Source organism: Rhinopithecus bieti, unplaced genomic scaffold, assembly GCF_001698545.2.
Source record: "Rhinopithecus bieti isolate Rb0 unplaced genomic scaffold, ASM169854v2 scaffold_34310, whole genome shotgun sequence".
Taxonomy (NCBI): Eukaryota; Metazoa; Chordata; class Mammalia; order Primates; family Cercopithecidae; genus Rhinopithecus; species Rhinopithecus bieti.
This window is the reverse complement of record NW_016814622.1, coordinates 1,277,083-1,291,456: the sequence shown is the minus strand read 5'-3', so window position 1 is coordinate 1,291,456 and position 14,374 is coordinate 1,277,083. Positions and strand designations below refer to the sequence as shown.

Below are 14,374 nucleotides of genomic sequence, written 5' to 3'. Positions count from 1 at the left end.
CTTTCTATGCGAATGACCTTTCTATTTGCAGAAAAGCACACATGTCAAAACAAGTGGTTAATAAGCAAAAACAACTAAACATGAGTGAATATCATATAGAAGAGTTTTTACTTAAAAAAATTAAAAGATTAAGCCCACCAACAGTTGTAGAATAACACAGATAAAATCCAAGTCTGTCAATATAATTTTGACAGATTTTTTTCTAAATTCAAATTCAATATAAACCTCTTAAGAGATTTCTGGAACCATATGTCACACTCATAATTACTAAATTATAATTCAGGAGTTCAACTCTGAAACCAGGAATTCAATCCAGATCTTTTTTTCCTTATTAAAAATGTATTAACACTCAGGTTAAGCAGCTGAACTGAAAAACACTTAAGGCTATTTATTAGAGATAAAAGAAGCAAGAAGCAAAGAGTGGCTCTCCTGCCTGGGCAGGGAACAGGTGGCTGGATGGAAGGACACTGACAGGCCAGTTCAGAAAGCCCTTAGTTCTAGTTCAGGTCCTGAAACAAACTAGCTATGGACCCCTTGGCATAGAACAAACTTTCTGAGCTTTAGTTTCATCTGTAAAAATCAGACCGTTGCCCTATAATTTCTACGATTGTTTTCAATTCTAAAATTCTATGAGTCTACCAAATCAAAAGGCAGCAGGCTGGGGGGTGGGGGAGATGCAATGGTGGAATGGGTGGCCAATTTAATAAAACTTTTCACAATGTCAAACACATCAACAATAAAACATGTCCTGGAAATTGTTTTAATAAACAACAAAACACTGTTAAAGAGGCCGGGTGCTGTGGCTCACACCTGTAATTCCAGCAATCTGGGAGGCCAAGGCATGTGGATCGCTTGAGGTCAGGAGTTCAAGACCAGCCTGGCCAATGTGGCAAAACCTCATCTCTACTTAAATTACAAAAATTAGCCGGGTGTGGTGTACGCCTGTAGTCCCAGCTACTCGGGAAGCTGAGGCAGGAGAATCGCTTGAACCCAGGAAGCAGAGGTTGCAGTGAGCCGACATGGCGCCATTGCACTCCAGCCTGGGCAACAGAGCGAGACCCTGTCGCAAACCAAACCAAACCCAAGGTACACAGAACCACCACCTTGGATTAAATGATTAAATGCTGTTACAATGCTGCCAAGTGCACTGAGCCCTCAGAGGGGGTTCCTATGCTCACTGTGAAGCTCAGCTCAGCACATGTTACTTGCCAGCTCACATGGTCAATGAGGGCCCCTGGCTGGATTCACTCCGTGTCTGTCTTTTCCAGAGCCCATCCTCTTTCTACTAAACCTGGATGCTTCTCAGATGTTTTTGTCTTGCCCCTATAGGAGTAATCTCTGTGACCTGGGTAGCTAAAATAGATGGGAACAGAAAGCCATGACCCACCAACAAACTAGAAATGCTATCTGTCAGAGCACTAGGGATCCAGGCCCAGAGTGCCCACAGTGAGACTTTCCAGACTCCATTTCCTCAGGGGTAAAAAGCCCATCACTCACTGCGTGGCCACAGCATGGAGTAGCTGTGAAGGTCAAAGGAGATCTGGTAAGAGAAAGCACCTTGTACACTGTAGAGGCTGTACGAGAGGGCTATGAACATTACTCTGTGTTGTTTGCCCACAGAAAGTATTAGAACTCCATAAAGCTTTTTGGTCCTGAAATTAACCTTCCCCTCTTTCTACTACTCCTGAAGTTTTGAAAATCCCAATGAAATTCCCACACTAGACATATATAAAGTATAAAATACACAGCTAATAATGAATTAGGAGTATAAAAAAGTGGCATCAGAGGTATGCGTACTACAACTCATTGTTTTCCACAACAGGTTTACAATCTTTTTATTTTCAAAGGTAAACTCACTCAAATTAGACTATAATCCAACTTTCTATCTTCAGGTTTTGTAACACGGATCAAAGTGCTAATGATAAAACTACTACAGAGTTTAACAGAATGTGTACTCAGTAGTTTATAATTCATAAGTGCAGTCTAATTCTTATCTGTTGAGTATCTGCTGTGTACCAGGCAGTGTGCTAGAGGCAGGGAACACAAAAAGACGAACAAGAAAGCTTCTGCTCTTCACAGACACTGAAACTCACGTGTGGTCCCCAAACTACAAACCCAACCCAATCTCAACCATAAAATACAAATCATTATAAAAGATGGCAGCTATAAACATGCATTTGAGAAAATGTCTATATTTTTACAAAACTGTAGGCAAATAGTTACTAGTCATTAATCTCTATTTTAAGGAAACTCTAGTGATGTGTACTGTAACCATCAATTCTGGCCTTAGGGAAGATAGACACCAGCGACATGAAAATCTGGTAAAGAAAAGCATCTAAACCAGAGCAACCACAGCACACATCTATTTCAAACAGACTAAGCATTCATACGTTTAAATAGCCACATACTCAAGATAAACAAAATGTGGAGCATGTGTCCCACACACACAATGGAGTATTATTCGGCCTTAAAAAGGAATGAAATTCTGACACATGCTATGGCATGGATGAACTTTGAGGACACTATGCTGCATCAATCAGCCAGACACAAAAAGACAAATCCTGTATAATTCTACTTGTATGAGGTTCCAAGAGTAGTCAAATTCATAGAGACAGAAAGGAGAATCGTTGCCAGGGACTGGGAGAAGGAGAAATGGAGAGTTAGTGTTTAATGGGTGTAGAGTTTCGTGTTGGAAAATGAAAATGTTCTGGACACAGGTGGTGGTGAGGACAATGTGAATGTGCTAATGCCACTGAACTGTACACCTGAAAATAACTATAATGATAATTTTAAGTGATGTATGTTTTACCACAAAAAATACCCAGGTATTTAGACATTATCAATTAACAACGCTAATAGTGAAACACTTCATGGCAACCCCTAGAAGTGCTAAGAGTCCGCTTTTCTGACTCTCATCCTAGTGTATTATGGCTCTGGACATTAAATGAGACCTTAATGATGACCCATATGGGCAGTATGGTTGTGTATTTTTTTAAAAGGGAGAAAAAAAAAAACCAATACATATATAAATGTTCTTACCTCCACTTGCATATTCCATGATTAGGTAGAGTGTTTTTTCAGTTTCAATGACTTCGAATAACTTCACTGGGGGAGAGGAGAGGATACAGAAGAAAAAGAGACAAACGTCTGTATGCACAAACCATGCACATATAAACTGTAACTATGAAAAGCAACCTTTTCCCTGTTAAAGATTTTAATAGCTGGCCCTCTAAAAAATGCTTTTAGGGAATTTTATCAAATATCACAACAACAGAAAAGAGACTATGAAAGCATGGAATTCCATAAAAACAAAGATTATTTCTGAGTGTTGTGTGACTTCCGTATGTGCTCAGCAGTCCAGCAAGGTGCACTTGAGCTCACTTCCTCTGTCGTCCTCACTGTCCTTCAGCACGTCTGTGTTGGCAGCTGCCCTCCCAGCACCCCAGGAAAAGTGGTCAGCCTGTAGCAACTGCTCAGTTCTACTCTGCTCCAACAAGTGCAAATCTAGTTGCTTATGATTATGGCTTTAAGGATGTAATTCTATTTGAGAACTTTATTGCTTGGGAAACTTATGACACTTTCAAAGAACAAGGTTCCTTTGTTACTTTTCTGATGCCAAAGATGGAAAGAAGTAAGGGATTATACTGCAATTAATTGAGGGGGGAAACGCTTTTTTATAAGAATAATTTTCAGTAGGTCAAGGTGATTTTCCTAAAGCAGTATTTTGTTACAGATGGAAATATTTCTATTACTGCTAATTCATAAAACCTTAACACATCAATTAGAAATATATACATTTTTGGCTAGGTACGCTGGCTCATGCCTGTAATCCCAGCACTTTGGGAGGCTGACGCAGGTGGATCGCTTCTGCTGAGGAGTTGGACACCAGCCTGGACAACACGGCAAAATCCCCTCTCTACAAAAAAATGCCAAAAATTAGCTGGGTGTGGTGGCATGCGCCTGTAGTCCCAGTTACTCCGGAGACTGAGGTGGGAGAATGGCCTGAGCCAGGGTGGTGGAGGTTGCAGTGACCTGAGATCATGCCACTGTACTCCAGCCCGGACAACAGAGCTAGACCCTGTCTCAAAAAAAAAAAAAAAAAAAAAAAAAAAAAAAAAGAAAAAACAAAACAAAACAAAACACACACACACACAATTTAAAAATGAAACTGGAGTAAATCTCTGAAGTTATCAAATCACCATTGTGCATATCTACTTTATTCTGTTAATATTTACTTTAAAATTAAGTGTACCCAAAAATGGGGGAGGGTATGCTAGTGTTTTATATTTCAGGCAATTTTCTGAGGCTTTCATAGAGTATTAGGCCAAACAAAGTGCCTAACATAGCAGTCGGTACATGTTTGATGAACTGATGAATAAAGCTATTATACCATTCCCTAGACTCTGATATGTTCAGATTGTGAAGAAAAGCCACTTCAGAAAGTTAAGGCACATGTGTTGGTAAACTGCATAAAAATAAAACCCTTCTAATCTTCCAATGAATAGGACTTTTTAAAAATTTCAATTTATTATCAAAGATATGTTGTTTTAAGTACAAAACTCTAATCACGTCACAATTTAAGTAATTAAAAGACAAAATAAATACGTTTATGTTAGCTAGTTCTAAGCAACAGTGATAAAGTTTTTTTGTTGGGGGTGGGAGGATGGGTGTGAAAAGTAGGAATTTGAAATCTAGAGTTGGCTAGCTAGCCCCAAAGGATTGAAATGAAAATCAAGGAAACAAGATTTTCTTCCCACTATTATATTCCTTGTGATTTTTTTCTTTAAATCCAACTATGAAGTTGTTCAGTGGTTTTTTCTTCAATCATACTTATTGATTCTAAGTTTTTTTTCACATTTTAATTAATATCCCTGATCTCAGGATGAAGGCTTGCTAGCATTTCTCTTAGTAGTATATGAAACAAGGAAACAAGGCACCTTGAAAGTAATGGTGGCTTAGATCTCATGAACTAGGGCATACGCCTTTTGTTAAAAAAGCAGTTCTCTGTAAAAGCTTCTTTCTTCCTGTGATGGTTCTGTGTTACTCTTCTATTCCTGTGCCTGACGCGTTCTTCATAGGCTATCCTTGATACTAAACATCAACCCTTTCGTTTCCTAAAACTGATGTTGATAGTAAACTGATTATGGGCTGTCTCAAGAGTGATTTCGTTCTTGAAATATTATTTTTAGATTGTATGAGCTATCACTATACAAAAAAGCAGTTATGTAATTTTTTTAAAGCCCTATTACAATGTATATGGGATCAAGAGTTTTCACTGGGATGTATACAGAGCAGGGTCAGTAGTAAGTCATTTGCTTATTCTCTTCTTGTTCCTACAATTACTGTAAGGGTAGGACCATATCCCTTCCTCGTCTTTAAACACACCTACCAGCACCTGGCACAGAGTTGTGCACACAGAGGACACAGAAAACAAATCTTTGATTTATAAAATAATTCCTATCAGAATTCCATTAGATAGCAAGTATTCCATCTTTTAAATATGATTCCGTATATAAGTATTTTCTTAGGACAAACAGCAAAAAGTATTGGACCTTTCTGTAGAGACGGGGTCTCACTCTGTTGCTCAGGCTGGTCTTGAGCTCCTGACCTCGAGCAATCCTCCTGCCTTGGCTTCCTAAAGTGCTGGGATTACAGGCATGAGCCACTGTGCCCAGACCCTTTGAAAATATTAATTCTGACTTCCTATAATTCCCTTCTATCTACTCATGCAATACAATTATATTTTCAATATACTTAAAAATTAGAAAATTACAATCAGATTACAGACTTTTCTACTACATTAAAGCTTTAAATTCAACGTTTAATACCTAAGCTTTTAACCTGTCTTCAGTAATTTCAAAAAGCTAAAACAAATGATCAACAACTTGTATATATATTTTACTAGAAGTGTACTCTACCATTTCTAGAATACGTGTTTAGCTTTATGACATAATTTCAAGAATGTATTTAGACCCAAAAGTATTTATAAAAGCAGAAAGTACCTATATTGGGATGATTTAAAATCTTCATTATTCTTACTTCTCTGAAGAGCTAAAAAAAACAAAACACATAATCCCCCCAACACAAGTTATTAAACATTATATTCCACTGTTGTAATATAAATTTAAATTTTTCTCTTAGATAACAGATTCATTGCTAATGTTTATTATTCCATATCTAAGACTAATATGAGAGTCCAGAATATCTCTGAAGTAGTTTTAATAAACTACTACCAAATAGTATTCCCAAATGTTTCCATTTATTAAAAACAGCAGAGGTCTCAAAGGGGGATAACTCTTTGAGGGGGTAACACACTCTGAATTTTACAATGCTATCTTGAAAACGTAATATCAGACTTAGGTAGGATAATTTCTGTGATTAAACTTAGTCTGATTCAGTATCTACCCAGGGCTCCCAACTCTGTGAATCAAAACCTGTATGGTTCCAGTGAAATACATCATGAGCATATTAAACTGATTAATTCCAAATAATTCTATTAGAAGACTATGAACAAAACCACCTTGGGAAATCCTCACTGGAGAATATAGGTAATTTAGCATGGAGGTTGTGGTGACTATTACATTAGTGACCCTCATGAGTCATGCCTTACAGGTTCACGTTTTGTGGAGTGCCCCTTTCATACTGACATTAGACCTGGCCATGTAACCTGCTTTGGCCAGTGGGACCTTAGCAAACTGAAGCAAGCACAGGCTGGATAAAATGCTTGGGGATCATGGCTTGCTCTCTTGGAGCACTGTGAAGGAACTGGTCTGGCCTCTTTGGGGATGAAGGGTAGTTATTTAAAGAGACAGACCCTCTGTTGTAACTGCATCCAGCCCCTACCAACCCACCAGCTGAATTCAGCCACACAGGTGAACCCAGGTGAGACCTTAAGAAAAACCAGCCGAGTGTGGTGGCTCACGCCTGTAATCCCAGCACTTTGGAAGACCAAGGTGGGTGGATCACTTGAGCTCAGGCGTTTGAGACCAGCCGGGGCAACATGGTGAAACCCTGTCTCTACTAAAAATATAGAAATGAGCTGGGCGCCGTAGCATGTGTCTGTAGTCCCAGCTACTCGGGAGGCTGAGGCAAGAGAATCACTTGAGCCTGGGAAGTGGAGGTTGCAGTGAGCTGATGGCACCACTGCATTCCAGCATGGGCGACAAAGCGAGACCCTGTCTCAAAAAAAACAAACAAAAAACCGTCCAACCAAGACCAGCAGAGCTTCCTAGTCATTCCACAGAATAAGGAGAAATATTAAATTGCTGTTGTATAAATACATGTTGTGAATTCAGAGCAGGTTCCTGGGTTAATACAACTCCAAAAAACAACAGGATTTTAGAGACCATCCTATTCAACCCTCTTGCAAACAAGAGGAAATCAGGAAAAGAAAGAAAAAGATCTTCTAAGGTCCTGCTATCCTTCTGCGGGGAATGTGTCTGGAATCCGGTCTCCTAACACCCAGGATACTACAATCTTCAGGAGGCAAGAGCTGGGAAAAACCTTGGAAGAGGAGGAGCAGTGGCCTATGTGGAAAGGAAGCTAGTGAGAAATCACAGGACTCTCACCGTACTTCTCCTTGTCCACTGTGTCTAATCTAAAATTGAATTAGCAGCTAAGAGGAGATGGACATGGACCAGATTTTTTGAAAATTTATTTTTATTTTTTGAGACATGGTCTCGCTCTGTTGCCCAGGTTGGAGTGTAGTGGTGTGATCACAGTTCACTGTAGCCTTGACCTCCTGGGCTCAATCAATCCTCCCCCTCAGCCTTCCAAAGTGCTAGGATCACAGGTGTGTGCCACCGTGCCCAGCCCATGGACAGGATTTGACATATAACCTTAAGCTCAGAATTTAAAAACAGGTAATCAGATAAATAACCTTTCCTATCTAGAATACTGTCTCATGTTTGAAGGGAAGAGCATTTTTATCTCCAACATAAATATCTCCCTTTGCTACTGTGGTAATTCCTACATTTTATGTTCTGAGATGAGAAGACAGTCACCCAAATTCCTGACAACCATTCAGGCCTGAGTTCTTTTTTAGCTCTCCTCTGTTAAACTAACACAGAAATCTTGTTTTCCAACCCATTATAGTTGAATTGGTAGCTAGAATTCCAATCACCCAATTACTTCCCAACTGCTAACTTAGAACACCTCCTAGAGGTTGCAGTGAGCTGAGATCATGCCACTGCACTCCAGCCTGGGTGACAGAGCAAGATTCCATATCCAAAAAAAAAAAAAAAAAAAAGACAACGATCTCCACTTTGGATGCCATATTAATATAGCTCAGGATACTGCACTGAGAATGAAATCCTGAGCATGGCCATGGCATCCCTGCATCCTGCAGCTTCTGCATACCCCTCAAAGGTATGTTCGAGTCACCCCAACTCCTTTTAGTTACTAAAACATACTAAGTTTGTTTGTTTATTTTTGAGATGGAGTCCTACTCTGATGCCTATGCTGGAATGCAGTGGTGCAATATCGGCTCGCTGCAACCTCTGCCTCCCAGGTTCAAGGGATTCTTTCGTCTCAGCCTCCCGAGTAGCTGGGATTATACGTCCCACCACATCTGGCTAATTTTTGTATTTTTAGCAGAGATGGGGTTTCGCCATGTTGGCCAGGCTGGTCTCGAACTCCTGACCTCAGGTGATCTGTCCGTCTTGGCCTCCAAAGTGCTGGGATTACAGGTGTGAGCCACCACGCCTGGCCACAGAACATACTAAATTCCTTTAAATGTCTTCTCCCTTTTCATCCTTTAAGTCTCAGGCAGATTCTCTGAAAACGTATCTAAGTAGGTCTCCTTGTTTTTGCATAATAGCCATCTGTCCACTTCTTTCCTGGGATGTCTTTCAAGTTATGAAGACACATTTCTGTGCACCTGTTTATTATCCCTGTGTCACCCACAGGGAGCATGCCTGTCTCCTTTCACTACTGGTATACCTGAAACTAAGCCTGGCACACAACTCAAATGCATTTGTTTGATAAATGCCTGCGTGAAAGCACTAACTACCAACAACTGTGGTTTGAGCCAGCCTCAGCATTCTAATGACCACACAGCTTTTAAATCCTCAGCAGCACAATGCTTGTTACAGAGCTGTCACAGTTCTGACGACAGGGGAGTAGGTCAAATGAAGGCAATCATTTTTAAGTCCCTACTAATAGTATAGTAGAAATGAAACAAAGTGAATTAGAGCCAAAAAGCAGGAAAAAGATAGACTATTACAGGAATTCAAAAGATTTGGCTTTAAGTTGCTAAGTTCTGGAGGAATTTGTTAGGCAGCAGTGGATAACTAATATTCTGCAGATACCATGTTAAAATGTGAGAACCCCTGAATTACAGCAGAGGTCATAACAGGGATGCAGCGTGAAAACAAAAAGGACAGGTAAATGGGACCAGATAGAGAGATGACTAGAACAAATTTAATTCCATAGGCAAAAGAGCAGCCAAAGAACCCCAAGAGAGGTGGTGGCGGGATATTAGCCCAAATAACTTTACGTATTCACCTCTCTATTGGAATTATGTATTAGGTAGACACTGGCAGGCAGCAAATGTGTAAATAAGCTTTATGCTAAGTTAAACAAGGAGGACAGGGAGGAAGCTGGAAGCTAACAGTTATCTAGTGCCTGCTGTGTCTGAAGCACAAACCCAGATGCTTCACATCTACAATCTTATCTAAGCTTAATTTTCACAACTCTATCAGTTGACTATGATCATCTCCAATATACAGAGAAAGATGCCTGAGACAGGTTAGGAAACTTGTCCAAAGACTCAGCTAATATATGCTGGAGCCAGGATTCTCACTTTGGGTTGCCTGACTCCAAAGCCTACGCTCATCTCAGGATTCCACACTGCTACCTTAGAAATTTAACTAAAAAAATCACCAAATTATAAGCTGCTGATATAGAAAAGTCCAGAGCAACAGGTGGGTATGGGCACAGAGCTTTTTACGAAGTTGACAATCTGCACACAAGTGAGATAAAAATGCCAGAGACTTCATAATCTCTGAATCTGATGACCAAAGATAGTTAAATCTGGATAGGAATAATTTACTGAAAGGCAAATGTGAACTTTAAGGCAAGTCCCTCTAAGGACTATACGAGAAAATTTTTAAAGTTTTGTAATGTAAAAGGCCATTTAAATAAGAGAAACTCACCTTATTTCTATTATTATTATTATTATTATTATTATTTTTCAGACGGAGTCTCGCTCTGTCGCCCAGGCTGGAGTGCAGTGGCACCATCTTAGCTCACTGCAAGCTCCGCCTCCTGGGTTCACACCATTCTCCGGCCTCAGCCTCCCGAGTAGCTGGGACTACAGGCGCCCGCCACCATGCTCGGCTAATTTTGTATTTTAGTAGAGACGGGGTTTCACCGTGTTAGCCAGGATGGTCTTGATCTCCTGACCTCATGATCTGCCCTCCTCAGCCTCCCAAAGTGCTAGGATTACAGGCGTGAGCCACCGCCCAGCCTATTTCTACTATCTTAATACAACCTATTTCTCCACATTCCCTTTTCAATCTTAAATAGATGTTAGTTGGGAAAAAAAATCAAATTACATGGAAACGTATAAATTGAAAGAATTCTCTCCTTACTGATCAATCTATATCCTCCACACATTTTCACATCTATACATCCTCTATGGAACTGGTACACAAGAGGAGAATAAACACCTCTGAAGGCAAAGATTTGAAATCCTGGCAACGGGGATATCAAGGACACTAAATCTATATATAGTATCAGAGCAGTAAAGAAACATGTCCCAATAGCCAGGACCTGGGGGTTGTCAAGTATTACCATTTGACAAGTAGAAAAAGAGAGAGAGACAGAGAATTTTAGTCTCTAGTTAAAAAAAAAAAAAAAGACAATTTTACCAACCAATACGAAAGTAAAATGAATATGTGAAAGAAAACACGGGGGTTACAAGACATAAAACTGATCTAAACCATCACAATGAAGGTGATCAGGCTCCCTTCTCCAGATACACAAGCATGTGACGGGAGACCAGGCCACCTAAGTCACTCCCTCATCACTCTACAGAAACTGTCCCTTTGCCTCAACTACTAGAGCACCTAAACAGAAGAATGCATCAAAGACCCTCTCACACAAACCAAGACAGAGAGGCTGGCAAAGTTCATGAGAAGAAATTTTCAAGAAAATGCATTTGTGTAAAAAAGCAAAAAAAAAAAAAAAAAAAAAAAAAAAAAAATTGCTTCTTAATATACAGAGTATCTCTGGAAGGACTCAAAGGAACTGATGTCACTGGTTGCCACAGGCTGGTCTGGTCTCCCAAGTGCTAGGTAGGTAACCTATTTTAAAGACGACCCCTTCCCCAAACGCTCTAAGTATCAAAGACGACTTCCACTGTGACGGATGGGTATCTCCTCCCTTTCTTGGGGCTCTTCCTGAGAACGCCCCAGTACCCAATTCCTGGACTCTTTTCCCCTCCTTTTTAATTCCTTTACCATCATTTAGTGAATCTTCAGGGAAACAAAGATAAATGTATCAGTATTTAGTCCTATATGCTAATATTTTTAATTCCCAATTTTAGACTGGATATTGTAAGTGAAACCGAACTCTAGTTTTCTTTCCTGTTTCCAATATATTTCAATAGCAATGCTTCTGAATTTGGGAAAGGAATTTGAAAGTTCCTCTTCTTAAGTTCTGGAACAGCTGAACAGAGGCAGAGTATGTACTCACAGTAGATCTCAAAGAATTCAATCATGAATTCCAGGTTTGACAATATTTTAACCACTTTTTCAACTTCTGTTGTTGCTGATGTATATCAATTCTTTTCTAGAACTAATTTTGGTAAGTCTAAGTCTTGTTTTCCTAGAAAATTACCAATTTCTTTGGACAGTCTACATTTTTCAGAGTTGTAGAAAAGGTTCCTTTATAATAAGTGAAATTCTTCAGTATCTGGTATTTCCCCTCATTTGTCTGTGTTTTCTCTCCCTTCCCCTGGCAACACCTAGTAGCTTATCTATTTCATTGCCTCTCTTCTCACTTCCTGGGGGAAAAATAAAACCCACCAAAGTTTTGGATTTACCATTTCTACTGTTTTCAAATTCATTATTTTCTGTCTTTAGCTTTACTAACTCCTTACATTATTATTTATTCCTGAGATTTATTTTGTTCCCTTTTCTAAACTATTAGTTTAATGTTTAATGCATTCCTTGCCATTCTTGTTTAATAATGTGTTTCAGGGTACAAATTTTCCAGAGCACCAAAAAGCAGTGTAACATAGGTTCTGACACACAGCTTATTATCATTAATTTCTAGATACACTGCAATTTTTGTTTGTAATTTTCTTTGATCCAAGAATTTTATAGGTTCCACATGTTTGTATATTTTGTTTGCTTCTATTTTTATTGCTCTACATTAGAACTATAGCCTAGAAAGATGTTAAGTCTGGTTTATTCAAATGTTATGTATTGCCCAACTCTGAGAAAATAATTTACCTCATAGTCATCACACACTGGAATAGTTACGACAATAATATCCTAGCACATAGCTGTTACGTATCCTGAAAAAGGGATTAAAACAGCTATATATGGGCTAATGGAGGTGCTGTATTTTTTTTTTTTTTGAGACGGAGTCTCACTCTGTCGCCCAGGCTAGAATGCAGTGGCGCAACGTCCGCTCACTGCAAGCTCCAACCCCCCGGGGTTCCCGCCATTCTCCTGCCTCAGCCTCCCGAGTAGCTGGGACTATAGGCGCCCGCCACCACGCCTGGCTCATTTTTTTGTATTTTTAGTAGAGACGGGGTTTCACCGTGTTCGCCAGGACGGTCTTGATCTCCTGACCTCGTGATCTGCTCGCCTTGGCCTCCCAAAGTGCTGGGATTACAGGCCTCAAGTGAGCCACGGTGCCTGGCCATGGAGGTGCTGTATATTAAGATATGTACCTGTTTTCCCTACTTATTGTGTAATTAATGAAGGGCCGAAGAGAGTTAAGTGATGGAGTCTTCTCTGTCATGCCTGTGTTTCTATTAATTTAGCTCAGATTTTCGCCTCTGTATTTTGGGGTTCTGGTAATCATTTGGTGTCCTATCATTAAAAATAAAATTTAAAAATATGAAAATAAAATAAAAATAATTGCCTGTCAAATGGCAATTGGTAAGTGAACTAGAACAACCACTTCTGAAGAACAAAGTGTGTGATTAGACCTGAAGACTCTGTCCATGATGTAGATCAGTAAAGAAAGGAGAGGTGAGGCAGCAAGTGATTATACATATGAAAAACCATGAAACCGGATCCCTACCTCGTAACCCATGACTGCTGGTGGCTTAAAGATTACTTTAAACACTTGAAAACAACAGAGAAAAATATTTTATGACCCCAGCTAGGGAAGAATTTCTTAAGGAAGACACAAAAAGAGCCGGGCATGGGGGCTCATGCCTGTAATCCCAGCACTTTGGGAGGCCGAGGCAGGCAGATCACAAGGTCAGGAGATCCTGGCTAACATGGTGAAACTCCGCCTCCACTAAAAATACAAAAAAAAATTAGCTGGGCGCGGAGGCGGGCGCCTGTAGTTTCAGCTACTCGAGAGGCTGAGGCAGGAGAATAGCATGAACCCGGGAGGCAGAGCTTGCAGTGAGCCGAGATCGTGCCACCACACTCCAGCCTGGGTGACAGAGCGAGACTCCGTCTCAAAAACAACAACAACAACAACAACAACAACAACAACAACAACAAGACACAAAAAGTACAAAGCATACAAAAAAAGAAAAAGGACTGGTAAATTCAACTGCTTTAAAATTAGGAACCTCTGCTATTCACTGAGAGACAATATCAAGAGAGTGAAGAAATACCATCAAGTAGAAGGTATGTGCCACATATACAATCGAATCCATGATATATAATGATATCCTAAAATAACTAAGAAAAAAATCCACTAGAAATTAAACAAAAGATGAATAGGTACTTCAAAGAAGAACCAAAAAAGCCTAAATATAAAAAGATGCATGACTTCATCAGTAACCAGGAAAATGTTGCATTAAAACCACAATGAGGATTTTTCTTTTTTTTTTTTTAGGACAGGATCTTGCTCTGTTGCCCTGGCTGGAGTGTGGTGGTGCGATCACAGCTCACTGCAGCTGTAAACTCCTGGGCTTAATCAATCCTCAGCCTCCCAAATATCTGAGACCACAGCTACATGCCACCATACCCAGATTATTTAAAAAAAAAAAAAAATCTTTTTGTAGACACAGAGTCTTGCTCTGTTGCCCAGGCTGGTCTCAAACTCCTGGCTTTGAAAGATCTTCCCGGCCGGGCGCAGTGGCTCAAGCCTGTAATCCCAGCACTTTGGGAGGCCGAGACGGGCGGATCACGAGGTCAGGAGATCGAGACCATCCTGGCTAACACGGTGAAACCCC

The 14,374-nt window shown here is 40.0% G+C and overlaps 1 protein-coding gene across 7 annotated transcripts in view; it reads right to left on the bottom strand.

Annotated features, from left to right (window-relative positions):
- The window catches only part of MARK3 (microtubule affinity regulating kinase 3), a 124,606-nt gene that overhangs the window by 54,101 nt on the left and 56,131 nt on the right, over nt 1-14,374 (bottom strand). For 6 of the 7 annotated variants that reach the window (XR_001881393.1, XR_001881394.1, XM_017851522.1 and 3 more), the window contains exons 4-5: nt 6,003-6,051; nt 3,040-3,105 (exon numbers count right to left, since the gene is read on the bottom strand). Coding sequence is in view for 5 of the 7 variants with exons in the window: in XM_017851522.1 (XP_017707011.1) it covers nt 3,040-3,105; nt 6,003-6,051 (115 nt within the window). In the remaining 2 variants the exon portion in view is untranslated. The remainder of the gene's footprint in view (nt 1-3,039; nt 3,106-6,002; nt 6,052-14,374) is intronic. The other variant, XM_017851526.1, reaches the window with a different exon arrangement.